The sequence below is a fragment of the Carya illinoinensis genome, chromosome 10, assembly GCF_018687715.1.
Source record: "Carya illinoinensis cultivar Pawnee chromosome 10, C.illinoinensisPawnee_v1, whole genome shotgun sequence".
Classification (NCBI taxonomy): Eukaryota; Viridiplantae; Streptophyta; class Magnoliopsida; order Fagales; family Juglandaceae; genus Carya; species Carya illinoinensis.
The window spans coordinates 2,717,437-2,729,848 of record NC_056761.1 but is presented as its reverse complement, the minus strand read 5'-3'; the positions used below and the strand labels follow the sequence as shown (position 1 = coordinate 2,729,848).

The 12,412-nt window shown below is 35.7% G+C and overlaps 1 protein-coding gene across 6 annotated transcripts; it reads right to left on the bottom strand.

Moving 5' to 3' along the window:
* Positions 1-2,410: 2,410 nt before the first annotated feature.
* Positions 2,411-9,870, bottom strand: LOC122279204 (myb family transcription factor PHL5-like). Of its 6 annotated transcripts, none has more exons than XM_043089627.1 (7): positions 7,840-9,870; positions 7,505-7,721; positions 7,349-7,425; positions 7,216-7,252; positions 6,311-6,380; positions 6,092-6,161; positions 2,411-5,624 (listed from the first exon to the last, which is right to left on the bottom strand). In XM_043089627.1, exons 1-7 carry the CDS (start codon positions 8,446-8,448, stop codon positions 5,340-5,342), a joined length of 1,365 nt encoding a protein of 454 aa, XP_042945561.1. In that variant the 5' UTR covers positions 8,449-9,870; the 3' UTR covers positions 2,411-5,339. The 6 variants fall into 6 exon arrangements, with proteins under 6 accessions (XP_042945561.1, XP_042945563.1, XP_042945560.1 ...); XM_043089629.1 differs by having other exon boundaries at positions 6,311-6,365; positions 7,840-9,868; XM_043089626.1 differs by having other exon boundaries at positions 7,216-7,255; positions 7,840-9,866.
* Positions 9,871-12,412: the final 2,542 nt, after the last annotated feature.

Below are 12,412 nucleotides of genomic sequence, written 5' to 3'. Positions count from 1 at the left end.
TCACAAAAAAACAAAGCTGGTTTGGTTTGGAAAATAGACAGATCTTTGAGCAAGTGTTGCAGCCATGTTATTTCACATGTAGTAGTTGCCATCGCACGATATTCAACCTCTGCTGTGGATCTAGACACCGTGTTCTGCTTCTTGGATTTCCATGAAACAAGTGATTGTCCAAGGAAAATACAAAAACCAGTGATTGACTTCCTGGTGTCTCTGCAAGCAGCCCAGTCTGCATTACAAAAAGCCTTGAGTTGCAAGTCACTTGATGAAGAGAAAAATATTCCTTGACCAGGATTGTGTTTGATGTATCTCAACACTCGATGAGCTGCTGCCAAATGAACATCAGTAGGTGCTACTACATACTGGCTTAAGATTTGAACTGCAAATGACAAATTTGGTCTCGTTATTGTCAGATAAACAAGTCTACCCACTAATCTTCTGTAACAGAGTGGATCTTCAAGAGGTGTTCCTTCTATTTTTGAGAGTCTAAGATTTTGATCCATCGGAAATGAGGCAGGTTTAGATGCTAGGTACCCTGAATCTGATAGTATTTCTAAAGCATACTTCCTCTGTGAAACAGCTATCCCTTTTGCTGATCTTGCAATTTCAAGACCAAGAAAGTACTTCAAAACTCCAAGATCTTTGAGCTTGAATTGAGAATGAAGAAAAATCTTTAAGTCACTTACTGCTGAATCATCATTGTTGGCGATGATGATATCATCGACATACACCAACAAAGCAATGAATGAACTGTTTTTCTGTGTTGTAAACAAAGTTGGATCAGCTGAGGATTGGATAAAACCATGTTTCAACAGAGCAGTGGAAAACTTAGAAAACCACTGCCTTGATGCCTGTTTTAGGCCATATAAAGATTTGTTGAGTTTGCATACAAGTTGGTTAGCATAGTCTGACTTGACAGTGGGCATGAACTCCCCCTTGGCTGCAGCACTATTTTGATTACAATAAAAACCTTGAGGAAGAGACATATAAACTTCTTCTTCTAAGTCTCCATGCAAAAATGCATTGTTGACATCTAATTGGTGCAATGAGCAGTTTTTAGATGCGGCTATAGCTAAGAGTACCCTGATAGTAACCAGTTTTGTAACTGGTGAAAAAGTCTCCATGTAATCCAATCCCTCTTGCTGTGTATAGCCCTTAGCAACTAATCGAGTTTTATACCTTTCAACAGATCCATTAGAGTTGTATTTCACTTTATAAACCCATTTACATCCAATAGCATGTTTGTTAGGAGGTAAATGAGTAAGTGTCCAAGTTTTATTATCTTTTAAAGCTTTGATTTCAGCAGCCATGGCATCATACCACTGATTGTGTTTAATGGCTTCTCTAAAGGAATTGGGTTCTTTATGTGAGGATATAGCAAGTGTGAAAGCTCTATGTGAGGTAGACAGATTAGAATATAATATAAAAGAAGAAAGTAGATATGGAATACCTGAGGATGAACCTTCACTCGCGTTAGATGATGAAGTGGCTTCTGCAGTTTTGGCTAAGCTGCAATGATAATCTGCAATATAAGATGGTTGCTTATGTATTCTAGTAGACTTTCTAGTTGAGGGAATTATCTCAGGATTTGATGGTGAAGAAACTGGAATTGAAACAGAAACTGACTCAGAATTTTCTGGAATTGAATGAGAAGTAGTCTGAGTTTGAGGATAATCAAAAGTTGCATTATTTGTTTGTGGTATAGGTAGAACAATTGATTTTGTAGGAAGATCATAACCTGTTTTGAATGGAAAAACAGATTCTCGAAATATAACATCTCTGGACAAAAAGATAACATTGGTTTCTAAATCATAGAGTTTATACCCTTTTGTTCCATATGGATATCCAATGAACACGCAAGGGTGAGCTCTAGGTGCAAACTTTGAGCGATTATGAGATAGAGTTGATGCAAAACATAGGCAACCAAATACTCTGATTTGAGTAATTTGGTGGCTTAGAAAATAGAATTTCATATGGTGTTTTATTTGACAACAAAGGTGATGGAGTTCTATTGATCAAATGAGCTGCTTTTAAAATGCACTCACTCCATAAATTGAGAGGTAAATTGGCATGAAATCTGAGGAATCGTGCCACATTGAGTAAATGCTGATGTTTACGCTCAACTACACCATTTTGTTGAGGTATAGCTCTACAAGTTTGTTGATGAATTACCCCTTTAGAAGCATAGAAATCTGACATATGAAACTCATTTCCCCTATCAGTTCTAATAACTTTGATATGAATACCAAATTGAGTCTCAATGAGATTAAAGAATGACTGAAGAAGGAATTGAGTGTCAGATTTATTTTTCATTAGATATACCCAAGTACATCGTGAGCAATCATCAACAATTAAAAGGAAGTATCTGAAACCAGTGATAGATTCAACAACAAAGGGATCCCAAATGTCAACATGAATCAAATCGAAAATTTTATTACTGATAGAATCACTCGTATTAAATGGCAATCTTTTATGTTTTGCCAATGGACAAGTATTACAGTCAAAAGTGGAAGAAGTAGTGACATCAGGAAACAATTTGTGAATTATTTGGATCCTTTTTAAGGAAGGATGACCTAACCTAAAATGTCATAGATCAAAAGAAGAGCTATTTACAGTAGAATTGACAACAGAAATTTTACTAGAATTAGCAGCAGAATGAATATCATATGTTTGAAACAAATATAACCCAGCCACTTGTTTAGCCACTCCAATCGTCTTCCAAGAGTGTTGGTCCTGTATGAAACAGAAATCAGCAAGAAAAACAAAACAACATGAATTTTCAATAAGCTTTTTGACTGATATGAGGTTAAAAGAAAAGGAAGGTACATACAAAACATTATCAAGAATCAATGATTCTGATAATTTGACTGTTCCAATGTGTGTTATTGGAACACAGACACTATTAGGCAATTTTACTGAAGTATTTGCAACAGAGATAGTTGTAGTAAAATGCGAAAGGGAACTGACCATATGATCAGATCAGTAGCACCACTATCAACTATCCAAGAATTTGACTTTTTGAGAACATTATCAGGTGAGTTAACTATACCTGATAGACTCAATGGATTTGCTACAGCATTCATTGTTGTTGGTTGTTGTGAGGAGTTTTGAAGAAATGAGAGAAGTTGATTACATTGTTCTTGAGTAAAGGGGAATGGAGGAGTGGAGTTTGGACCATTAGATGTTTCATCAAAGCCATTCGAAGATGCTGAAACTTGATTAACATAAGGTGTTCTTGGCTTTGCATTATGTCGATACCCTGGAGGATATCCATGTAGTTTATAGCACCTATCAACTGTATGTCCAATGAGTGCAAACTGATCGTGATCTTAATTTTTGATAATTCTTGACATTAGTTGAGGAAGTCGATGCAGGGGCCACATTCTTGCTAAACAAAGCAGCAGATTCAGACAAGATTGAAGATCCAACAACTTTCCTTTGTTTTTCTTCTTGAAGAGTAAGAGATAGAACTCTGTCAATGGATGTAATTGGATCCATTAGGAGAATTTGACCCCGAATGTGTGTAAAAGAATCATTAAGGCCCATTAGAAATTGAACAACATATTCATTATTATGTTGATCAATAACTGTCTTCAAAGCTCCACACGAACAATTTGGTTGACAAATACAACTGGGAATAGGCTTAACATTGGAGAATTCATCCCATAAAGCTTTGAGTTTTGTGTAATACAAACTAACTGAACTTTGATCTTGAATTAAGGACGAAAGATCTTTCTTGAGTTGAAAAAGACTCGGGCCATTACCTTGCATAAACCTAGTGTTTAAGTTGTTCCAAACCTCTGCAGTAATAGAGGAACTGATGACACTTGCAGCAATCTCTTGCGTAAGAGAGTTTAAAATCCAAGAAAGAACCATATTGTTGCATCTAAACCATTGAACATAAAGAGAATCAGATCGATTTGCAGGACAAGAAAAAGTTCCATCAATAAAACCCGTCTTGTTCTTGGCATTGAGAGCCATTACCATCGACCTACTCCAAGTATAATAGTTCTCACCATTAAGAGGTTGAGAAACCAAAACAGATCCAGGGCTTTCTCCATGATTGAGAAAATAAGGATTTGAGAAATCTTCAACAAAGGAACTGGTACGATTAGGATTTGAGAAAATAGGGTTTGTGGAAGCAGAGTTTTCATCTTCTGATACCATATCAGAATATGCAAGGAAGAAAAAATGTATTGAAAAATGAATTACGTCACTGTTACAATCTGTTCAAGTCTATTTATATACAAACTAACTAACTTAACACTAACTTAACTAAACCTCTTCTACACGTGGCTTCTACACGTGGCTTACTAACTTAATAAACATATGAACCATTATTCAAAGTTAAGTGTTTATGGAAGATCATCAAGGTTTTGGGTTAAATACAAAAAATTTCGTGTAATTAGCACAATAACCCTTCGAAAACTTCCATATACCCCACACTGTAAGTTTGTTAGGAAAACAGCAAGAAGAGAAGATAAACAAGATGTACCCTGTAAAGATGCTGGGATGCACCGTGCAGTTCAATATTTTCGAATTCGTGCTTCAAAACTACCATGTTCATTGTTCATTAAGAGAAGATAAAACTAAAATTTATAATTTCCTGCAGGAATAGCAGCCAAGGCCTGTCTTAATATTTGTTCTCTTAACACACAAATGCTGTTTCTGATTCCTGAATAATGACGTCTCTCTTTTTCGATTTCTTTCACGTTTTTTTTATTTCAGAAATTACGAGGAAAAAAGGCCCATGATTTTAATGAATAGCAATTTTTTCGAAAGTTCTTCCGCTGGACATAATTTAAATGGTTCCCAAAGAACATTTTGCAGAACATTTTCCTACATTATGAGCTCATGAGCTCAAAGAAAAGAAATCCATAGAGAGTTTAGTTCGAATTTCATATGGGTTCCCTCAGTAAAGTTTTCAACCAACTCAAAAGAACATGAGCACACAAATTACAAGACAACATTATTCTTACGCTAACACAAGCTCTAAATGAGCTTTACAACAAGAATGTTTTTCACTAGGTTTAAGGATGGACAAGGGATGCATGAAGTTTACACAACAGTTATTTTCTGAAGGGAATTATGCACGAGTGCACTCCATTGTATTTACACTGTAAATATACAGTTTGGATTATGCAAATACACTGCATGCTATTCTTAATTAGGCTGCTGCGTATGTCTTGATTCTATTATAGGGAATGAATGAGCTTTGCAGGAACCTCATGACTGTTTAACTGCTTTCAATATGCAAAAGATGAAAGCTTTCCAGGGAACCCATGACTGATTAAGTGCTTGAAGGTGTATAAGCAAAAGATCATATGTCATGCTTTGAGGATCTAGCTTATCTTGGATGGGAATAAAGAATTTCCAGAACCTTCAGAAATGGGAACCTGAACCTCTTGACTATTTGATGGTTCAGCAGAGGAAGAATCCAAGTTGTGATTCTGGAAGAGGCTACTATTTGTTTTCTGTTGCTGCTCAAACATCATCTTGAGCTGCTTCCCTTGTTCTTCAATTTGTAGCTGTAATCTTCGCTGAACCTGGCCCGGATAAGTCATCAAGCAAAGTTTAGTAGCTAGGAGATCATATACCAGCAAACCCCTCGATAAATGGTTTGAAACCTGAGTAGCAGATGCAAGTGCTTATATAAGGTGTGAGGTCCAGTTTGTAGTAACCGTTAAGAATGTAGGGGTAAATATACGCTATACGTTTCCTGCCTGGGTTTCAAGAAGGCTGCAACCTGTTTTGTTCTTATTGTCTTGCCAGGCAATCAAAAGTCCCAAGCTGTTGTGCTGGGTGACCCTAAAGTTCAAGCTCATATAAAGTTGTTTCCAATTGATATGAAATTCCTTTTATTGTGAAAGAAATTTTTTTTAAAAAAGGTCAAGATCACCTTGGAAGAGAAATCAATTTTTGAAGGATACCTGAAACTACACTATACATGGAATGAAGGAAACAAATGCAGAGAAGGTGGACCTTATAGAAGCAATGACTAGAAGATACTGGAGAACTGGTCAAACGGGAAGTCAATATATTGACATAAATAAAATCACAATCTGAAATGGAGAAGAAAAGCCCATGAAATCACCTCTAATTGTTCATGAAGACGCCTCTGGACATCTAACTGCACTTGCAGTGCCTCTGTGATCTGCAAGCCACTGTCATTCAAAGGGTTATGAACAGAGCAATAAAGAAGAAGAAAAGAAAGATAAAACCAAACGCCAATTTTCAAAGAATTACAATTTTAAGAGGAGAATTGTGTTTGAGTAGGATGCCAATACAATAGAATAAAATTCATGAACATTACATTTTAACATCGAGCTGGGGTACATTGCTCATACTGTTTCTTTTCTCCAATTTTCCTGCAATAGAAAAGCCTACTCTAATCAAAATTATTATTTAACTGGTTAAATCAAGTTCATTGTAATCTTATTCAAAGAAAAGATCAATGTAGATTGATGAAAGTCAGCAAAATGCACACACAAACTTAAAATAAATGGATTCTGAATTGCTTTTCAGTTCGCTTCAGTGACGTTGGCCTGATCATTTCAGGGAATTGACCAGAAAAACATGAAAGGTTAAGGATACTTTTGTGATGGCTAGTGCCATGTTAGTTGTTGTATAGAAGGAAGTTAGGGGGGGAAACCGCTAGCATTAATACCATTTCAAATAACTCTAGCCTATAGAGTTGCAAAAACTAAACTTTATTTTCTTAATCTGAAACATAACTTCAAGGTTTTTTGAGTTCTGCCTTCAACAACGAGAGAGAACTGGTCATTTTTCAAAGTAGTTTGCAAATCAAAAGAACGCTCTTTGCATTGAGGATTAAGGATCACCTCAAATGCTTGATTGTCTGATCTGAGAAAAAAAGGACAGCCTATTATTAAAAGCACACTGTTCATGGCTCTCTGAAGTGGTTTGAATAATGAGAATGATCGCCTATAAATGCTAGGGCTGTCGTGACCTAATTACAGATATCATCATTATCATGAACCTAATTATTCCATAGAAATTTAATGCAAATAAAAAGAAAAACAAAGGAATATCCTCATGATGAGAGGAAAGTGACACTCATGAACAAAATGCAAAGCAAAAACGTAAATTACTCCACCCTTCTTAAATTATACTTGAAAAAGTTCAGCCAGCTAAGAGCAAAGGAACCAAGCACAATAAATCTCTTCAGAAAAATACCAAAATTGTCACAGGCATTACCTTCTGTTGAGTCTGGTATGTATTTTGCAATTCGGTACTTCTGCAGGGAACAAAGAAAATGAATCTAATTTGTGGAGGGAAGTTGAAACAATATTACAGGTAACATCTACAGTACTTTAGAAAGCTTTAATACCTGAAGATGACTTTTCACATGAAAAATGGTCAATCCATCCGAGTTCATCAGCTTTAGTATTGCCTTTGGCGTTGCCTCTATTGTACATCATTGAAAAATCATCAGAGACCGATGGTTTATTTCTTACTTTGATGAAGCTTATATCAAATGACTTACTCTCAGCACCACCAAGGCGATTAACACATTCAACAAATTTCTCGTGAAGATCTTGAGTCCACCTTATTCTTGCCTTGCTAGATATTACTGCCCCGGCTGAAGCAGAATGGCCTGGAGTAATGTGTATATTTTCAGAGGAAAGCCTTGAAAACTGCTTCCCTTGCTGAGAGGAGCAGCCCAGCTGTGGGGGTGAGGAAGTATGTGAATTGCAATTGCCCTGAAAAATTACCCAGCCATAATCAGAATGATCTTGACACATTAGGAATGATGCCAAACTTGAATTATTGCATGTAAAGAATTGAAAGTACACAAGCTCTAAATTAGGAAATACATACCATATCGTCCTGATTTCCTTTAAAAGGAATCAAAAGGTGCCTCCCACCATAGTTAGTATCATCACCAAGCAACTTATTTTGTTCATGTGGAAGAAGCTTACATCCTGGTGAATCGCTGCATGAAATTTTGTTTCCAGAGGATTCAAAGTATTGATTACAAAAGAACTGAGATTTCACCATTGCCTGCAAGGTGTTTCTCAAATCAAAGTTGGAATCATCTTGATGAGCTGAATCGATGGAAAAGTCTTCCCTGGAAGATTGATACGGAGGGAACTGCGAATCATAAGTCCTGGAAACTTGGGAACACAAAGAGGGGTTATCAACTGGACTATCATACTGTTGAATTCCCATGCAGCGTTCGGTTTCGTAAAAAGTGGAAGCTGGTGAATCAAAGCGGCTCATAATTGTGCTGGATGATTTAGCAGGCCTAATATATTGCAGTTGTGATCCTCCACCCATGGTTGGTGGCTGAGCACCAGTTCCGAATTGCCAAGACTGTTTGGATCCAAATAATTGGGAAGAACAATTAGCAAATTCAGAGCCACGATCATTGATCAGTTCATAGTTCTGGCTAACTGGTTCTCGGCAATCTATCTCCTGAGTGTTCATTTACAAATGACCAAAACTGCAACCCAGCTATCCCAACAACAACAGCAAGCAGAGCTGATTTCTGCTCAAATATCCTGTCTACCATCCAAAACTACATCAACTTTCGTTCTCTTTATATGTTTTTCAGAAAGGAAACGCCACAGGAAAAATATACGCAAAATAGAAAAGAGAAGATGCAAATCAGATGGACAAACAACAACAGGGTTAAATTCTGATGTGCAGCATAAAATTCTCACTTATATTCCGGGAAACTTCAGGTTTAAGATATGAATAGGATTTGTATAAAAGCACTATGAAAGGCCTTTATTTATTCCCATAATGAAGGATAGGAATGAACTGTAATTTATTTATTGACAGAACCAAAGCCAGAAAACGCTTATAAAGATACAAATCTCTCGAAGACAAACAAATGGGCTAACAGAATTTGTCCATTCATAAACTCCAATGAGAAAATGTCTCAATCACCGAAGAGAAAAGGAAAACAAAATAGAAATGAAAAAAATCCAAAATATCGAAAGGGCTTTGTGGGTCTTTAGAAAAAATTAAAATATGTCCTGCAGTATTGGAAATTTATCATTAAAATTAAAAATATTGGAGAATATTGTAATGTAGATGCTGAACAATTCAACCGGAGATTCTAGCATAAATTCGTTATAAATCTGCGATTATTCCTACACTGGATACGGATGAAGTCAATTTTGCGGCCAAAAAAGATGGTATAAAATAAAAGAAACTCGATTCTTTCCCTCACAATAAAAGATACGAATCCCCCTCCCCGTTCCTTGAGATTTCATGTTACAAACTGGGTATCTTATATCTGGAAATTGCCAGAAAAGTTCATGCTCATTGCTCTACAATATTACAGTAAAAACAGAGAGGACTTTGTATTGTGTTTTAAGATTCTGCACAAGTTGAGAAAACATGAGTGGATTTAACGATCTCCAATTCCATCCACACGATCTAGTGGCCTTTCAACGAATAAATAGATTGATCGTAGATCGACTATAATACCATTGTTTGAGAATCTGATGGTTTCTCAAACCAGAAACTAATGCTGCTAAGCCTTTTTTCATATACCGACACATAGCCAGTTTTTCATTATCGTAATAACAGTCAGACTCTGATAATCTTCAAATCTGAGTTCCTTTTGCGAAACATTAGTGGAAGTGATCCTTGTACAGGTGGTCTGGAATTGAAAAACCCTAATTTTAAGAATTTTGGACACTACATTTCGTTAAAAAACTATATACTTCCTCAAAATTATTAACAATACCACTAAAAAAATTAACCTGAAAAGACAATTCGTTTTCAGTTCATCGAATCGATTTTCAGTCAAATCGAAACATCAAAAAGTAACACCTAAAACAAAAAGCAGCCATCACTCACTAGAGACAAAAAAACAACAAAAAAAAAGAATACAATAAAATCAATAAAGATTGCCTGGCATATCGCTGTAATCTGAGGCAGCCAATAAAATCATTTGAGATGGTAAAAAGTTGATATATTTTTGCACGGGAATCTTTACACGGCCTGTATGACTATTCTAAATAAATAGGGTTACTATCAGCGGTAGCAATAGAAAAAAAAAAAAAAAACGCATTATTCTTGTACTTGTACTTGCCTCGGTGCCTCCATGTCATTGTCTGAGCAGTGTTCGAATCAAATGCCGTGTAGTGTTTTAGGCCGAAAGCTTGATTCCTAGGTGAAGTTTCAGCCCCTTGAAGATCACTAAAAGAATATCTTACGTGTGTTTTCTGAGTCCCAAATCAGTTAAAACCGTTTGTAATGATCTTTTGAATTCAAATTGTTCGTCTGAAGCGATGGCGACGACATACCATACAGAGGTTTCAAATTTACGATTCCCATTGTTTTGGGATTCCTAGTGAGTGATCAAGAAAGTTCTAGATTTGATACTGACCCCTAATGGGGATTTGTTCCCGGCTGAGTGCGTTATCTCTTGAAATTTCATCCACTCATTCTTGTGAGAAGGTGAATTCTCTTCCTTCTCTGTATTAATTCTATTCGATAAATTTCTCCTGTTCTAGTATTCAGGATCAAAACTCCAAGTCTCTGGGCGAATGTGTGGGAGTTTGGCTTGATGTGTGCCAGTTAATTGAAATGTTCGAAGATGTTGTCAGGAAGAGAATAAAGAATTTGTAATAAAATTGAAAGGGGTCTAATGGCAGTTTAGCCTTGGGAAGAGAAGACAAATGACAGTTTGCAATATTTTCATTCTTTTGGTTGATGTTGAGTTTTGGTGCTTGTGGAGATTGATATGGACAATGCCTGTAGAGATGAAACTAGCACTACAGTGACTACACTCTTTTGTTTCCTTCTTCGGCAAAACCCATGCATTTCATTTGCGATTTGAGAAGAACCCTGTTCCATGTCCGTCCTAGTCAGCTGAAACTTCAAAGGGATATAGAAAGATGAAGTACTTTTCTGGATTTCTCTGTCAATACAAGCATCATATGCACTGATAGTTGTTACTTTTTTCACAATTATTTGCCTCTTTTTATGGAAAAAAAATGATAAAGTTACATCACTTTTCGCATCATATTATGCAACCATATCTTTAAGACAAGATTATTTTTATAAAATAACATCATTTTATAAAAATATTTTCATCTTAAAATATGTGTTGTGAAATATATTATAAAATGTATTATGTGGATATTATTATAATATTATTTATCGTCATTTTAACTATATTATTTTAAGAGTTTTGTTAGGTACAAGTAAGTTCGTGCACTAATTTATGTACTAATGATTTTTTTTATTTAAATTTTTTTAGAGAAGATGAATATCTCCTATTTTAAAAAAATTATTTTTGTCTTCAATTCACATCGTTTTGTTAAATATATGCCTTACATACCAATATTGGTATATAAATTAGTACACGATATTTGCTTGTAAAAAGATTTTTCTTTACTTTAATATCATTTTTAACCACCTCGTTAAGCACTTGGTGTAAAGCCTAATTGGGTTGCTGGATTTTGTCTAAATGAATGCCTTTATATATATATGTATATCCAATGTAGCCTGGTATTGTATGTTGGCAATCGAATATATTGTAGCTGGTGAAGGTGGAATGGCCTAATCAAAAACTACTAATCCAATTATCAAATGAAAACGTTTCGACAAAAGCGATAACATCAGAGAGAGAGAGAGAGAGAGAGAGAGGGCTTCTTATTATAGGAGATTGGCGAGCGAACAAATTATTTGTATTGCAAAATTTGTAATTAGTTGGATGGTTCATTTTGCACGACAACTGTTTGTCTTTTGGAGTCTTAGGAGCAAGGAAGGCTGCCTACATTGTTGAATAAACAACCCAATAATGCATGGAATCATTTGATTATTTTCGAACCAATTAAGAGAATCTAGCTACATGCATATTGTAGGTCTTGCAGATCGATGTAACCTTTTCAAAAAGGTTATTCCTCATATGCTCGTACAATAATATATATTTATTTACATATCCAATGTTGGCATAAATTCCCATCTCTTTGACATGCCAAGTTCGGACATGTATATGTAATTTCAATATTGTAGTTTTCGAATGCAGCAAAGAGAGAAGATCATGACGGCTGCATTTAAACAAGATTTTAAGCTGAAGAGGTATTTATTGCATTGCTTAGAGCCAAAATTAGGATGCCGAAATATCAGTTTGTGTTTGTTCTAGCATGTAAGATCCAAGATATTGGGCGTTTAAGAAATGAGAGAAAAAAATCAACGAGATGGGCATGGCCAAGAACATACAAAAGAAAGCAACATTGTACGTATCTCTCGGCTAAGACTAAAGGGCATTTCATCATTTTTCTTGTTACATTGTTCTTAGTTGGTCATTACCATAGAAACTGACCCTTCAAAACAAGGAGGGGACATTTCAGCCTTGACAGGCTTGACTGCCAATTTGGAACCATAGATATGGACACAAGGTTAATAATTAACCATCCTCTGAAAT